At 42.7% G+C, this 17843-nt stretch overlaps 1 protein-coding gene across 2 annotated transcripts; it reads left to right on the forward strand.

Annotated features, from left to right (window-relative positions):
- The first annotated feature begins 13858 nt into the window (after positions 1-13858).
- Positions 13859-17429, forward strand: LOC109176924 (protein YIF1B-like). 2 transcript variants are annotated; one of them, XM_019326336.1, is made up of 6 exons: positions 13859-14025; positions 14795-14883; positions 15695-15867; positions 16232-16330; positions 16407-16558; positions 16760-17429. In XM_019326336.1, the coding sequence occupies exons 3-6, from the start codon at positions 15697-15699 to the stop codon at positions 17145-17147; spliced, it is 810 nt and encodes a 269-aa protein (XP_019181881.1). In that variant the 5' UTR covers positions 13859-14025; positions 14795-14883; positions 15695-15696; the 3' UTR covers positions 17148-17429. The 2 variants fall into 2 exon arrangements, with proteins under 2 accessions (XP_019181881.1, XP_019181882.1); XM_019326337.1 differs by lacking the exon at positions 14795-14883 and having other exon boundaries at positions 13869-13967; positions 14004-14025.
- Positions 17430-17843: the final 414 nt, after the last annotated feature.

Below are 17843 nucleotides of genomic sequence, written 5' to 3' on the forward strand. Positions count from 1 at the left end.
GACTAGCTTTTACTCAATTCAATAGGTTCATATCCATGAATAATTATAATAGTACTACAAAACTTCTTAAATGCAATTTTTATAGTGCATATATTCTTAAATGTTTGCTAATGGTAAGTTAACACATGACTTTATTAAGGTTTGGATACAAGATATGATCGCTCACATAATATTGGATTTTACTACGACAATATAAATTTAGAATGGATATATCTCTAATTGGAAGAAAAATACATTTAAACAAATTTTATTCATTTGCAATTGCCTTAATTACATCAATATGCTTTCTTCGTAAAATACGTCATTTTACATGTAACAAAAATGGTACTCTCAATCAAAACAACTATTATTACTTATTTTTAGATGTTCAATTCAGCAAATAACAAAACCTATAAATTACACTGACCAATAGTTACAACATTTGTCACTTTCATTTTGAAATCTTATAGGACCAATAAGCAACATACTTTATGTGAGATTGGAAACAATGGAAGATACATGTTAACTAAATAACATAAAGAGAAAATAGATGTAATATAACGTTGAGTACCTCTACTTAAAATTACAGTTGTATATATTCATCACAATAAATTTGTATTTCTTGTGTAAATTTCAAATACATCATCAACAAAATAAACTATACGTGAATATTTATGAAACTTCGTCAACTAAAAAAAACTTTACAAATGCATCTTATCTATTTCAAAATGATTTACTAATTGAGTTTAAATATTGGGCACAAATTTTCGTACAAAGCGCGTCGAAAAAACTAGTATATATATATATATATATATATATATATATATATATATATATATATATATATATATATATATATATAATATAAAATTTAACATAAACTTTGGTCAAACAATCTGACTAAATACATAACATTCAAAGTTAAGCATCAAAGATTATAAATAAGAACTTTAAAAATCATTTTATTTTTATGCATTTAAAAAAAAAATTAGGTTAAGTTTTTTTTTTCTTTTTTTTTTTCGTTTAATTAATGTTCTTTTGATTATTTAGATCATAACAAAACTTAATATTTCAATTATAGTTTTGCATTATTGGTGTGATTTAGGTCGTTATGGTATTAATATTTTTTTGTATGTATTTTTATAATAGTAGAATTGTACATTACTTTACAAATTTTATATTATTATTTTTTTTATCGGACAAAATTGTTCTTACATCATTGTCAGACATGCGCGACCTAACTACAAAGTTGTTGATTCTGAATATAATTACACCTGGAATCTAAAACGGTAAGACCATTTTCCAAAGAATTGACAATGTTGACATCACATTGGCTCTAATTGAACAAGTTTACACATCAGAATTTTATCAACGCATGAAAACTTCTAAAGAAATTTGTAAGTTAATTTTTACTATATCATTATAACAATATCTATTGTAACTGATGGATTTAATTCACTCGGGGTAGCCCGAATTATTAAACCCAGATAAGAGAGTATAAGAAATAAATAACGTAACGCAGATATATCGTAAGGTCGCGGGGACCGTAGGTCGCAGGGACCGTATATTGTATTAATTATCGCTAATAAGCTATTACAAGACTTGATTAGGACAATAATTCTATAAGATAGTAATTCAGGAAATATGTTGTGTTGTGTCCCTGTTTAGGACAAGAGGGAGGCTTTTTATATCAGCTCAAACCCCCTAACCGTGCCCCTAGGACCGGGGGTAGTTAAATCAGCCCGCTTTGACCGCGTCCCCTCCGGGACCGGGTCCAAGGCGGGCCGAGCTCGGCCTAGCCGAGTCCACCATGGACCGGCTCGGCAGTGGCCGAGTCCATGGTGACGAGCTCGGGTGTACCGAGCTCGTCCGTGGCCGGGCTCGGCCCAAGGCCGAGATGCTTTGGGCCGACTCGGCCATAGCCCAAGGGATTGGGCCGAGGCTTCTCGGGTCCGTCTCTCCGGGTCGGTTCGTTCTGGGTCCAATATATCCATCACGAGTCCCCCACTCTCTTCGTTGTGATAAGTCGACAACGATGGAGAGTAGACACCTTGCGAGCCGATTCCTGCGCGATTGTCCCGAGTTGAAAATAGGCCGACCTCGTCCGGATAAAATCTTTGTTGCGGATAGAATTTTCCTTCCGAAAAATTCTCCTAAGATATGGTAGAATCCCACTCAAAATGCGACTCCTTCCCTATAAAATCTTGAGAATCCCCCTTATCATTCCCATCAAATCTACTTCACATCCCCATCACCTTTTCCTTTTCCCGATGCACCCTTTCAAAATTTGAATTTCTAGTCAACTCTTCCTCTTCCCCCTCTTTTCCACCATCCATCTCCTATTTAAACACCCCCAAGGCTCTCATTTTCGGCCATACCACTCCCAACCACACCAAAAATCTCTCAAGCTCCTCCTAGGGTCACAAGCTCTTCTCCGGGTCTCCAAGTTCCGTCCCGAGTTCGGTTAGTTGTCTCTTTTTCCCCTCTTCCTCCCTAGCTTCGAGTTACGTCCTTTGCGTTTTTTTTTTTTTTTTTTTTTTTTTTTGGTTCGGCCGAGAGCCCTTGTGCGATTTCTAACATCCTTGTCTCCTTTGCATGTCCATTAGCTTTGATTTTGGGGTTCTAGACTCCATAGACGAGAGTGAAATTGATATGGGCGACCCCAACTCTCCGAACTCTCTGAATGGCTCGATCCCACTTGAGGACGAGCTTCCATTTCTCCCCGAGGGGTCCGAGGACCTCGGGGACGACTCGGCCACTACGGGCCCGTACGAGGTCGAGGTCGGGTATACCGACCTCGACCCGCACATCCCGGCCACCACACTGGCCCGCCTCTCTTCTTACCAACACGATAAGGCCATTCAACTAGTGGGGTCGGGTGTCGAGGTGTTGGCACCTAAGCCGGATGATAATGTGACCGTCCCGCCTCGAGCCGGCTTCTTTGGGGTGCACGTCGCTTCTCTTTCATAGGGTTTGCGTTTCCCACTCCACCCCTTTGTCGTGTCCCTCCTCAACTACTACGAGATTGCCCCGGGATAACTAGTCCCGAACTCGCATTGTGTACTCTTGGCCTTTCTCCTTAGATGTAGAGAGGTGCGGGTCATGCCTTACCTCGACCTCTTCAATTATCTTTTCCAAGCCACCAACTCTACGGGTCGTTCTAGTAGGGGGTGGGTGTCCTTTTCGGCTCGTGCCCGCATGAAAAATTTCCAAGATCTCAACTCCTCTAACCATAAATGGAAACCCAAGTTTGTGTATGTCTCCGTGGGCCCCGACTTTCCCTTCATATCACCTTGGAGTCCCCGGTTCCGGAAGCATGTTACCCCTAGGAAAGGAGCCGCTTTGCTAGAAGACGTCCGTATTTTCCGACGGGGTGGCCCGATCATCTACATCACCCCGATGGTGACCGAGGAGAGCCTAGTGGGTTTGGGCTTTGCCCGGGGTGTCCTGCTTCCTCCCCCTTTGCCGGGTCCCCCCGCGGATGAGCCCGAGCCCATTGCCGTAGACTCGCCCTCCGGAGGTGAGAACTCGGATGACATGGTCTTCGAGTTTCTGCCACGGGATCGGGACGAGTCCCCCAGCTCGGCCTCGGCGGGGCCGACTTCCACACCCGAGGTTCTGCTTAAGTCCGAGCTTGAGCTTACCATGGCTACGCCGAGAGGTCGGTGCTCCTCCTTCTAGGTTATTTCTCGTGCCTTTGTGTCATCCCCTTGTGTTTTGATTATGTACTTTGATTGGTGATCTGCAGGAGACGTTCCTTTGATGGCTGATCGGGTCGCGAGGTACCGAGAGAGGAAGCGCAGTAGAGAGGCCGAGGGGAGTGAGGCCGCGATGCGTCCTCGTTCTACTGGGCCGGCGATCCCACCTCGTCCTATTAGGCCGGTGATCCCACCGCCTCCTCCCCGCGCCCCGCCGCGGGCACCTCCGGTTCCTCCGCGCCAGTCGGGACCCAACGATCTCTCGCACCTCCGCACGCTGCTCCAGGACTTGGTGTCTTCTCGAGGACCGGCTGTCGCTGATGAGGGGGCCATGTATAACCATTTGATAGAGGTGAGTGTGTTTCGGTTTCCCCTCAAAGAGACCTTATGATTCACATGTTATCTCTGACTTGTATTTTCTCTTTTTTTTTTGGGTTGACAGGCTGTTCTCCACTGCACTTCCCTTTGCGGGAGCCATGAGGCGCTCCGGGCGCGCAATGGAGCTCTTGAGGGACGGGTCACTGAGCTCACCCAGTTGTTGGACTAGGAGAGAGAAGAGCGCCGAGTTGATGTGACCAGACTGAGAGAGGAGATGGGCCACGTGGTGTCGACTTACCAGCGGTCCCACCAGTTCACTTTGGATGCTATGTCATATGCTCAGGGCCGGCGGCAGGAGTTCATAGACGAGTGGCTTGCCTCGGAGGAGGGGAAGAGTCGCCTCGAGGAGGAGGGGATGGCTGCTTATGATGTGGGCGAGTACACGATGCAGCAGGATATATATGCCATCCTGAAGCGGCAGGACCCCACTTTTGATCCTGTGACGAGGGGCTTGCCAGGTTATCTTCCTTTGCCCGAGGGCTCTGCAGCTGGTTCTTCTGCTGGGGCGGGTACGTCTACTCGCGTTGTTGGTGGTGGTTTGGGTTCTTCTGCTGAGGCGGGTACTTCTACCCGTGCTCTTGATGGGGGTGTGGCTTCCAACTGCGCGGATGCATTGGGGAGGTTGGATGCCTTGCTCGTGAGTCAGGCCCCGCTTGCAGGTTTTGTTTCTCCCTCCACGGAGAGCATCCATGCCAACTTGAACACCTATGTCGAGGGGATGGCCGCTCCCGAGGCTGCCCGTGACGCCCCCGACTTGAATGGCTAGTTCAGAGTTGCTTTCTTTTTGTGGCCCTTAGAGGCAAGATTGATTTCTTTTTGTGGCACTTAGAGCCAAAAACTTATGCTTGTTTTGGCTTCATGCGGAGCTCGCTTATTTTGTTCAAACTTATTGTCTGTATGAACTTCGTATTTCCTTGATTTGATATTGCGCCTCCTATCTTGTATGGATTTCTTCTTATTCTGAAATTTGTCAGAACATGCCTTGGTTGCCTTTATGCTTTCACAAAAGAAAAATGCGAGAACACCTTGGTCGACCAGGATTTAGACCCGGGGCCGATGTGGGACTTGGCCGCGGTCGAGCCGTTGGGTCTCGGCCGTGGCCAAGCTGTCAGGACTCGGCCGTGGCCGAGCCGTTGGTGTTCGGCCTTGGCCGAGTCAAAAGATTATTATTATTATTTTTTTGATTGCCGTTCAAGCCGAGTTCTTTGAAAACTAGGCCCGGGGGCTCTTCCATCGGGGTTGGTACGCGAGGTCGGACCTCGCGCCCCTTAGGGTGGGTTAGCTGCGATAGTTGAGTCTTTGTTGGACTAGACCCTGGGGCTCTTCCGTCGGGGTTGGTACGCGAGGTTGGACCTCGTGCCCCCTTAGGGTATGTTAGCTGCGACAGTATATTCCTCGTTGGACTAGACCACGGGGCTCCTTCGTCGGGGTTGGTACGCGATGTCGGGCCTCGTGTCCCCTTAGGGTATGACTGGGGAAGTCGGGTAAGAAGCCACCTTCCTTCTTGACGAGTGAACAAGATTAAAAATGTTTCTTAATACATAAATTGATTTCGTTCATTGCAACGGAGGGGGCCTGCCGCCTCCTATGACATTATTTGCAAAACATGAGTGGAGATGGCCCTAACTCCTAATAGTCGAGCCAGTTCATGGTGGATCACTGGTAATACCTCAACAAATGCTCCGAGTTCCAAACTCTAGGTATCACCTTCCCTTTGGGGTTCTTGAGTTTGTAGCTGCCGGGACGGACCACCGCTGCCACAATGTAAGGGCCCTCCCAATTCGCCGCGAACTTCCCTCCGGCTTGGGGTTGGCTTGCTTCTCTCCTCCTAAGTACATAGTCCCCTGCTTGGAAATAACGGGGCTGCACTCGTCTGTCGTGGTAGGACTTAGTTTGCCTCTGGTAGTTTTCAGCTCGGATGGAAGCTGCCTCTCTTCTATCATCTACAATGTGGGGGTCGGCCCTATGGTGTTCCTCGTTGGTGTCGGGGTCATATTCTTCTTCTCACCGGGAAGGTATGACCGCCTCTGCGGGGGCTCGGGGTTCAAAACCGTAAGCTAAAGAAAATGGTGTCTCCCCGGTGGCCCTTCTGGGGGTGGTGCGGTAGGCCCATAGGATGGCGTCGAGCTCCTCCACCCATGCTCCCCCTACGGATTCAAGTTTCTTCTTTAAACCGTTTACTATGGTGCGATTTGCGTTCTCCACTTGCCCATTGGCTTGTGGATAGCAAACGACCACTCGGCTATGGTTGATGCGCCACTCGGCGGAGAATCTCTCGTCCCGATTGGAGCTCGGGACTCGGCCATTTGTCTCACCTGTTCGCTCTACCCGGGTAGGCTGTCCGCGTCACGGGGGAGCTCAGGTCTCACGATCTGGGGATCTACGCGAGCCTGCTTCCAGCCGCAGTCGGGCTCGGGGTCCGTGGCTTGGCGACCTCCGGGTGCCCGATGCTTGTCGGGGCAGCCTGCGGGAGCACGATTCTGCTGCGGGTGGCTCGTTGGCGACCGGCCTCGGACCCAGTCTGTCCTGAGCCGACACGCGATCGCCCAACCGCTCCAGGGCGGGCCTGGTTTAGGTTGGGGCCCTTCCATCATCACCGTGCTGACGGTCTCGACGGGAGCTCTCTCCTCCTCGCCTGTCCGTCGGGCGGCGGGAGTTGACTTCCCCTTGTGTGACCCGTGCCGGAGGTGGCACGACGCTCGGCCCGCTGCGCCCCCTGGAGAGAGGTAGAGGTGGAGGCGGTACTGTTCTCGGCGGCAGGCCCCCTTGGGTGGCGCCTAGGTCGGCTTGTTCCTCTGCCCGGAGGCCCGCCGCGACACGGGCCAGTGCCTTGGAGGCTTGTTCGAAGACCGCCACCCCCTCCTGGATGAGGGCGCGAGTTGGAGCGGTAGCAGCGGGAGCCACGGGGGTGGTGCACCACTGCTGCGGTGGTTGGTGAGCTGGGCCCTCAGGTCTCCTCCCGACCTGTTGGAGGCGGTCGGTTGGACGCTAGGGGCCCTGTTTGGGCCGTTCCTGTTTGCGACGAGCTGGGTGCCGTGGGAACCATTGGTGTGGCGAGAGTTGGATCTCGATCTCGTCATGTTAGCTGGTCGCGGTAGACCACTGGATGTAGGATACGCTTGAGCTGGTACAGCAGCTCTCAACAAGAGCACCAATAATGGATTTAATTCACCCGGGGTAGCCCGAATTATTAAACCCGGATAAGAGAGTATAAGAAATAAATAACGTAACACAGATATATCGTAAGGTCGCGGGGACCGTATATTGTATTAATTATCGCTAATAAGCTATTACAAGACTTGATTAGGACAATAATGCTATAAGATAGTAATTCAGGAAATATGTTGTGTTGTGTCCCTGTTTAGGACAAGAGGGAGGCTTTTTATATCAGCTCAAACCCCCTAACCGCGCCCCTAAGACCGGGGATAGTTAGATCGGCACGCTTTGACCGCGTCCCCTCCGGGACCGGGTCCAAGGCGGGCCGACTCGGCATGGCCGAGCTGGGCACGTGCCGAGCTCGGCCTAGCCGAGTCCACCATGGACCGGCTCGGCAGTGGCCGAGTCCATGGTGACAAGCTCGTCCGTGGCCGGGCTCGGCCCAAGGCCGAGATGCTTTGGGCCGACTCGGCCACGGCCCAAGGGATTGGGACGAGGCTTCTCGGGTCCGTCTCTCCGGGTCGGTTCGTTCCGGGTCCAATATATCCATCAGTAACTATATATTTTGAATTATTTATTATCATCCTCTATTTACAAGAATTGACAAACTTTCAAAACAATTTGTCTCAACAACGAATGTAAATTAAAAAAAAAAATCAATAATTTCATTATTGTTGATGAAAAGTATGTACGCTACTTTATTACTCTTATTAAATTAAATAAATTAGTAGCTACAATAAAAAAAAATACTACATAAGCATTTAATTAATTTAGAACTAGATGTCTATAATGCCTTTATTTTAAAAAATTATTCATTATAAAAAAAAAAATAAAAAAAGAGATATAATTTCATTAGTTATATTATCTTTATTTTCTACAATTCAAAGATTCATTACCTTCAAATTTATTAATTTATTATATTCACTACATTGTCCATTATCTTTTTTTTTTTTTTTACATTATTATCTTGTAATTAAATATCAAAGTTATAATACAAAATATGTTATATATATTTATTTACCAAGTATTTTATACAAATATAATAAATATTAATATTTTGTTCAATACTTTCACATGATAACCTACGACACACATTTCACAATGCATGAAATTAACATGTAGGGAAAAAACTACCACTATCAAATATCAATAGGTGCTTGTAAGATGAAGAGTTAATAGCACAACTAAGATCCCATTATATACACTGCAATGCAAATTTAAAGTTTCCTACGCCATAATCTCATTGCCCGATGAATCCATTTATGCTACCACCGGTAACCCAATTGCACATGACACACGACCAATATTAAAAGAAAAAAAAAAAGAGGACATGTACTAAAGATGAAGACAATGACAATGCTACCCAAAAAAGAATTGAGAAGAATTAGAGAAATTTAAACCAAAAGTAGTATTTATTTAGACTATCGTTTTTAGACTAAGTATTTAGACTAGCGTTATTACAAAGTTGCAAACATTTATTTTAGTGACAATATAATCAATCTCTCATATATTATATTGCAGTTATATACTTTAAATTACCGATTTAAATAAACAAATTCAATGTTTATTTACCTATGTATGAACATCTCAGATATAATATTGCATTTATATACTTTGAAATACTTGTTTCCCGAGCACTTCGCGGATACACGTTCGTCTGCCGGCCTGGTCTCCCGAGCACTTCGCGCTGTGGGAACAACGAAAGGAACCCTTTCTCTTGAATCGCCAAGTGTTATGCCGTACTCAAGCCTGACTGCCCTTTCCACATTCACCAGGTCGAGTGCCCGATTTGAGGTATCTATCACTAGTCCCTCACTTTTTTGGATCTAGCCGAGTGATGACTCAAAAAAGTAGAAAAAATAACAAATGGTGTATCAGGAAGGGAAGAGATTGCTAGATCACTTGAAGCACCAATTCAATTGCATTTCCTAGCTTTAAGATCCGAAAGGCCTAAGTTAGGAATGAGGTGAAGACCAAGTGTTTGACAAAATGTCTCTTAAGTCCTTAGTCACCTAAAAGGTGTTCTAAGCTAAGGAGAATCCTAGTAAACCGAGAGGTGAACAGACCTAGCAAAGCTTCACTTGATTCTAACCATTGCAATGTCCTAACCTATGTCCTAAGATTCTAAGTGCATCATGTAAGAGATGAGCAATTCAATCCTACATTCTTTTAATTACAATTCAATAATTGTTTGTACTTTTGCATACTACAGCTCAATTCTTTACATACAATGTTTTGTGACGGATACATGATTAGTATGATCTCCATTCTTCAATTCAATGCCAATCTAATGCTTCCAATTTTCCATCCTTGAGAACGATAATAATCCGGGGGTGTAATCCCGCAAATCTTTTGACACACAAGGATAACTAACACAAAAAGCAATCACGTCACTAATCTAGATCAACGACTCAAATCAAGAAAACTTATTTAAAAAACACGACTGGTTTTCTCATCTCTAAAACACAACTTCGGCAGAGGACATTATGACTGGACATCAGGTTTACAATATGGTGAATTTTCCATTTCTCTCAGATATTCTAAAGTTGTTTGTTCTTGAGAAGTTTGAGGAAGCGCTTCAGATTTCTGATAGGATGAAATTGGTTGGTTGTAAACCCGATACACTTTTCTATAATGCCCTAATTCATACATTAGGCAGGGTTCACCAACTAAAAGAGGCTAAATATGTATTCAAAGTTGGAACACTGATAAATGGCGTTAAACCAAACACTTTGTGATTAAAAAAACTACGCACCTTAAGTTAAAAAACTACGCACCTTAAGTTATAAAACCACGCACCTTAAGATATAAAACAACGCACCTTAAGAAGAAAAACAACGCACCTTAAGAAGGAAAACAACGCACCTTAAGAAGGAAAACAACGCACCTTAAGAAGAAAAACCACACACCTAAAGCTTTAGGCTGACACACCTTAAGTTTCAACAACTGGCGCACCTTAAGCACACAGGCCACACACCTAAAGCCTTAGACCGACGCACTTTAAGTTTCAACAATTGACGCATCTTAAGAACACAACACAGAAACCACGCACCTTAAACACAAAAACCACACACCTTAAGAAGGAAAATCACGCACCTTAAATTTGACATAGATGTAAAATGACCAAATTGCCACCGCGCTTTTTTTAGTCCTTGTTAATCCTGGACGTTGATCTTGGCAGGATCAATGACTCTCATCTCACCCAACGTTCGCACTTGAGCCTACCCGCCGCCCTACCCGCGGGGTACGTGGTCCTCGTGGGTGTGTACCCGCGGGCGGAACCGCGGGTGGAGGTCCACCCGTGGCCCCACCCGCGGGGTACATTGTGGATGTTGGCCAGAGATTTGTTCCCCGTGATGCTTTCTTCTCGGTATTGATGTTTTGATCTCCCGTTGTTGTTTTAATGGGCTATTTGTGAGTCTTCTTGATGTTTCGTATGTCTAGAATGGTGTGTTAGGAATCCATGTAGGATTTGGTGTCTTGAATCGTGCTAAGGGTCCAACTTTGTGATTCGTTGGGCTAATGTGAGTCTTGAATGTTCTTTGGAACTAATTTCGGTTTACCCGTTTGACAAGCATGCTAGTTTGATCTTGATATGCTAGTGTGTGTGGTTTGTTCTTTCTTATTGAGATTGGCAACTTGTGTTGACAATCATTTGGTGTCGGGTTGTAACCCTATGATTGTTGAGTATGGTCTCATGTCTTTATTATGATCTCTTGATTGATTCTTATGATGTGATCGTATGTAAATCGTTGTACCCTTTGTTGATACTTGATTGAAGCTATTGTTGAGCCATAGTCTTCTTGGTAATGATGATGACCTTGTGTGACCATGATTGAGATTGGTGGTTTGTTACTTGAGCTTTGCTCACGAGTTAGCGGTTGTGTGATTATGAAATTAATGGTACCCTCGTGTACTGAGAGTTCAGCGGTAATGTGGGTGGTGTAGGTGGGGGGACGACGGTCCCCGGAGGCAAAAGGTTGGACTCAGAAGTACAGGGTGGCACTAGGAGGTAATGGTTGGAACCGAAATATGGCCGGGGGTAGCCATAAGATTGGAACAGAGCATAAGATTGGAACTATGAATCTTATGACATGTAGTTGTCACCATGTGAATGTGTTTTCCTTGCTTATGAGCATGTCTTGATGTATTCTACTTTATGATCAGTATGATGTATCTTGAGTTGTGTTGTCTTTCATGTTTGTGGTCTTATTGTTGTTGTGAGGATGATGATCCTCGTTTCTATTGAGAGTGATTGATGAGTCTTTGGTGTTGACTTCTCTCTTTGGTTTTAAAATTATATATATTGTATTCCCGTTCCAAATGGTTTTGATTATATCTATCTATACTATGCTATTTAACGCGTATTGATGGGTTATCAGCAATATTCGCTGACCGGGTGTTGTCCCCATGTTTTACAGGTTTTGAGTAGATGCCGAGCGCGCTAGATGTGGAACGCTAGATAGAGTAGCTACCATGTTTAGACATTACCTTTTGTTGGCCTGTGTGCCTAGATTAGCGGCCTGTGTGCCTAGACTAGTGGCCTGTGTGCCTAGACGTTTACTGTTTGATGACTTGATAGTTTTCTGCATGTGCACCTATGTTTGGATAGGTGTGGCATAACATCTCTCCGGTGTTTAATTAAGTTTCCGCTGTTGTTTATCTTGATGATTAGATGCTTACCTTTGAAATTAAGTTTTAAAAAGGTTGAAAAATCGGGGGTGTTACACGAAGAATTAAACGTACTCAATGTAGTCCTTTTAGTTTTCAAACAGTACCCAATGTGGTCCTCCGTTAGAATTGTCATCTATCTACCGTCAGTTTGAGGGCAAAAGCGTCATTTTAGTGAAATTTCTTCATCATCTTCAACAAAATGTGAAGACAAAACCAGCAGCCCTCAGCTTTTCTCGCTCGCCAAAAACAAACAAGAACAACCCCCATCAACTACACAATCTTTGCATCAAAACCCTCCTAATGAAACAGAATCAAGTCACCACAAAAATCCAAACAACCCAATTATAGAAAAAAAAATGGGGGAATAGAATAAGAAATCATTAAAGAGGAAAACTTACAAAGATCTTAGCTTTAATCAAGAAAAAGAAGAATTAAAAGATCTCAACTTTAATCAAGAATAAAAAAATCCATCTCTTCTCTTCTCTTCATCATCGTCTCAAAACCGTAGCAATACCTAGATTCGAACAAAATACGTACATCATATATCTTCTTCTCTTTTTAATTAATATAGTACTTTGCAAGAACAAAATTAATGGTGTTGATTTACTGGTGACCAATATCATATACAGTTCCATCGACACGAACCGACGGCTCCACCACCTAGTGTTGAGTGTGAGAGACCCGGTTGGGTTTCTTCCATTTTCCGGCCATAACAGCCACAAGGAGCACCCAAACCCAGTCAAGAACCATCTTAAGGCCAAGACAAGCCGAGACTTACCAGTTCATGGAGAACAGGGAGCAACCGCCCAGATCAAGGAACGGAGTAGAGGAACTCACCGGAACTGTGACGGAGGTCACGGGAGTAGCCGTCGATGAGAGGTGTGACTTCACACCTCGACCGGAAAACCCAGAAAATACGGCGACGAGAACTGTGGCACCGGTCGCAACCTTCAGGCTCAACAAAGAAAGTCGTTGTCGGCGTGAGGGGTGCCACCGGAAAATGGTGGGATTTGTACCACGAGGTGCATGAATCTAAAAACAGAAGAAAAGTGTGAGAAACATAGCCGCAAAAGCAGACAAATGAGAGAATCCTAAGCACAAATTTCTTTCACTCACATACAGTTCATGTGGACATAGAGGGTTGAATTTCTTAGTGTGAGAAACGGAAAAAAAAAAACGGTGGGGAAGAAGGGCTTCAACTAAAATGACGCGTATATATATAGGGCGTATATATATAGGGGCGCACTCCTGTGCGAATAGGCTCCCAGGAGAGAAATAGGAATGCATGCCGGCCATCCACGTGTCCAGATCAATGAATCAAATGTAATTTTAAACAAACGACGCGGTGACATTTTCGTAAATAACTCAAACTTTGATGCATGTAAATGTGTTATAAGTGCAAGTAGTTGGTGCACCTTTTTAAGTAAAAAGTGCAGGTAAATTCACTTACAAGTGCACCTAGTTTCACCTATAAGTGCAAGTAAATTTTCCTTGTTAACCTTCGTGCACCTAGGTGCAACTACTTATAACTATAGATGCACCTAGTTATAACGTCAGGTGCACTTAGTATTGATGCTCAATGTAAATTTTACTTGCACTATAATACATTTTATATGCACTTGTAATACATTTTACTTGCACTTACAAGTACACATACTTTCACTTACAAGTGCATGTAATGCCTTGTTAACATTCATTGATCGAGTGCGCCTACTTTCACCTACAAGTGCACCTAGTTATAACTATAGGTATACCTACATTTGGACACATAGCGCGGGCTAGATTATTCGCATTTCGCTCCTGGGCGCGGCATTTGCACCAGAACGCGATTATATATATATATATATATATATATATATATATATATATATATATTTTTTTTTTTTAAATTATTATATACTATATATTTTATTTATACCTAATACCGAGTACATTTTTATAATTACAATATAGCCCAAGTATATCACATCAATTACCAAACCCTAACCCCAATTCCCCAAAATCCCTCAGTGCTCAGGCCTCATCTAATCATCTCTGTCTCTCTGAATTCTAGTCTGAAGCGATCAAGCTGACAAGCTGACGGTCGACGGTCGACGGTCGACGGCTGCGATCTGCGAGGCTGCAATTCCACTCATTCCAGGTAAATCTTCTTCTCGGTTAGTTCGATCGCCGTACGGGCCGATGGCTGCTGTGGACTGCGCCCTGCGGCGCTGCTGCGGGCTGCGTCCTGCGGCGGCTTGCTGATTGCTGCGGTTTGCGGAATGTTTTCGCTGCTGCGTCCTCCATTGATTATGGGGGTCGCAGTTATGATGATTTATGGTAGTATGAAATTTGGCATGGGATCAGTTGAAGGCAGTGGGATTGTTTTTGTTTTGTATACTGTAATATTTACACAAATTAACATTAATCAAGTCATATATGTTAGAATTTTATTGTAAGCCCCCAATCTTTGAAAAAAATGCTCCAGATTTGTATATCCCATACGTTTGTTAGTGTTTGAGGGTCTTTTTATATCCGAATGTATTACATTTCTAAAGTTTGTGCTTGGCAGTTAGCACAACCTCATTCTTTTTGTAAAAACTCAAAATCTGGATGATCCTAGTTTGGTTGGCCTTATTTTATTAAGAAATATTGAAAAATGTTAATATTATCTCTACTCAAAAATAGACCTAACATAAATTTGTATTTGTTTGACCTAAACTTTCAAACGAAATACAAACATATGATTATTGGACTCACTATATTATTCCGTTAGTTTACGATTCTTATATGCAGTTTACTACTCTTGTATAAGTGTGTCAAGTGCATTCAAGTTGATTCTTGTATGGATTTTATAATTACAATATATCCCCAAGTATATAAGATCAATTACCAAACCCTAACCCCCCCAATGCCCCAAAATCCTTCAGGCCTCATCTAGTCATCTCGATCTCTCTGAACTCTGAAGTCTGAAGTGATCAAGCTGACGTGGCGAAGGCTGCAATTCCACTCATTCCAGGTAAATCTTCCTTCTTCTTCTCGGTTTCAAAGGTTTCTTCGATCGCCGCACGGGCCAATGGCTGCAGTGGACTGTGGGCTGCGTCGTGTGGGGGCTGGCCGGCTGCTGCAGTCTGCATTATGCAGCGGCTGCTGCGTCCTCCATTGATTATGGGTGTTGCAGTTATGATGATTTAAGGTTGTGTGAAATTTGTTTTGGAATCAGTTGAAAGGCAGTGGTGCTGTTTTTATTTTAAAGCTTATTTTGTATACTGCAATATTTTAAACAAAGACGGAGTAAATAATTTTTAACATTAATCAAGTCATACATGTTAGAATTTTATTGTATGCTCATTATGCTGTTTTTTTTTTTTTTTTTCTTTCCATTCTTCATCCTGCCACAATCTGTAAAATATCTTTTGCTACTAAAATTTTAAAAATCAGATGCCTATAACTTTTTTTTTTTTTTCTTAAATTCCACTACATTAGAGTTTATTTAGTTTTAGATTTTTAATTCCCCTGAAACTGCACAAAGTTTGTATGTATTCTTTCTTTGTAGCACTATAGTACCTTAGAACTGCATGCATTCCTCGTATTTCATGTCCTAGTTTTACCGATTAAAGCAGATTGTATTACATTATTGAGTTTGTCGGGTTACAGCTTTAGTGGATTTATTTATGCGTATAGAGATTGCATTAGAAATTTTATGGTTCTTTTTGATCTCAAAGGTGTTGATAATCATACATCTTGAAGGATGGAACAAGATATGTTTTTGTTTATCCAATATTTTCTAGAGAATAAGTGTTTTTTTATTTTTATTTTTTTTGCCATAGATATGTATGATAATCTTGGAGCACAGGCTGGTGTTCCTATACCGCCTACTATGCAGCAGCCAAATCCATTTGGAAATGCATTCTATGGTGCAGGGTCTGGTTTAATAAGAGGTGGATTAGGTGCCTATGGAGAGAAAATTCTTGGTTCAAGCTCTGAATACGTACAAAGCAATGTAAGTAGCATGCAATGGTGCGACTGATTGCTATTTGTTTTAATCCAAGCTATGGCAATGTAACCATTATCTTACATTTAAAATTTTTTTGTCAATGAATATCATTCGTTCAAAGATCAATTTTTTTGCCTTTCAGATTTCATGCTCTTGCTGCAGGATGTTTTCTTTGTTTTTTCCCTTTTTTCTTTTCCAACATAATGGCTGGCTGGAGTAATTTCTTATTCCTCCTGCTGTCCATCCCCACTTCTTCCTCTGAGTGAAAGCTTTATATTGCTCATGGTGTTTTATAGAAATGGTATACTACTATTTTTATCTGTAATAGTTCAAAATTCATTTATATTTTCCAACTTGTTTGAATGAACAGATTAGTAGATACTTTTCTGATCCCCAATACTACTTCCAAGTCAATGACCAATATGTGAGGAACAAATTGAAAGTTGTACTTTTCCCGTTCCTGCATAGGGTAAGATTTGGTCCATGTTCCTGGTTCGTGCTTTTTTTGGTTTTGGAAATAACATCTTTTCTACCAACGATTGTAGGGTCATTGGACAAGGATTACTGAACCAGTAGGTGGTAGGCTTTCCTATAAGCCCCCAATCTATGACATAAATGCCCCAGATTTGTATATCCCATTTATGGCATTTGGCACGTATGTAGTTCTCGCTGGTTTATCATTGGGTCTCCAGGGAAGGTGAGCTTGTACTCGTATATACCGGACTACAAGCTCTCACAGATTATTTGATTCTGAATGTGGTTAATGGATGTGTGTTCCTTGTGTAACACCCCAACCCCTAACGCCACCCCACCTGGCCACCCGAAACAGGGCCAAGACTGTTGGATAGGTTTTAGTATATTATTCTGATGGACAGGTTTTATTGCTTGCCTTTGCCAGGTTTAGCCCTGAAGCCCTAAACTGGCTGTTCATGAAGGGTTTGGTTGGCTGGTTTTTACAAGTTTCATTGCTGAAGATGACACTTTTCTCACTTGGTAGTGGAGAAGCACCTTTGCTGGACATTGTGGCATATGCAGGATACACTTTTGCGGGTTTGTCGGTGGCTATCTTGGGGAAGATTTTATGGAACTATTCCTACTACTTTTTGATGCCATGGGCTGGTCTATGCATGGGGATATTCCTTGTGAAAACAATGAAGAGGGTACTCTTTGCAGAGGTGAGGACTTACGATTCAAGCAGGCATCATTATATCCTCCTCTTTGTCGCCCTCTCTCAGTTCCCCCTTCTCTTCTGGCTTGGAAAGATTAGCATTAGTTGGTTCTTTTGAAGTACCGCCCCCTTACCTCCATAGCTATAGAACTTACTGTCAATTTTGTTGAACAATTTTTTTATTTTTCTGTAATATCTTTGTGGTACTTTTCTGAATATTTGACAGAGTTCTCATCTAATGTATCTTTTGTCCAACAAAAATGTACCATAAACGTGGTGTACAAATTGAGGGAGAAAAGGAAATGACCAAGATCAGACTTGTGCTTTGGGAATTAAAGAAGTAATTGTCAACTTATCTTCAGTTTGTTGCATAACTCATGAGAAGAAGTGTTTTTCATCAGATCTCCCTTTATTATTGGAGTTCTTATGTGTTGATTTTAGGCTAATCAATTCCTTTAGTTTTTAGGTCTGGGGCTCTGGGGAATTGATGCAAACAAAAGCAGACATGAAGATGTGGTTCATACAATAGGTTGGCCATTGGACCACAAGACTTATGGAGGATCTTTCTTGTACCATATGAAAGAAAGACAAGTACATATACCATTGTTGTTTTACTATGGCTAGTCTAAGAAAAATGTTTGTGATTTATTCATTTTGCTTAGAGGTGTGCTATATTTGGCTTGTTTTATATTTTAAATTTTAAATTATTAGTGAAAATAATTAAATACGGAGTAATTATTTACAATATAAAATTATAAAATGTTGGGAATTGAGATTCCCAAATTGAATTGAATCAAATTCAAGTTGAAATTGA

Source organism: Ipomoea nil, unplaced genomic scaffold, assembly GCF_001879475.1.
Source record: "Ipomoea nil cultivar Tokyo-kokei standard unplaced genomic scaffold, Asagao_1.1 scaffold0761, whole genome shotgun sequence".
NCBI lineage: Eukaryota > Viridiplantae > Streptophyta > Magnoliopsida > Solanales > Convolvulaceae > Ipomoea > Ipomoea nil.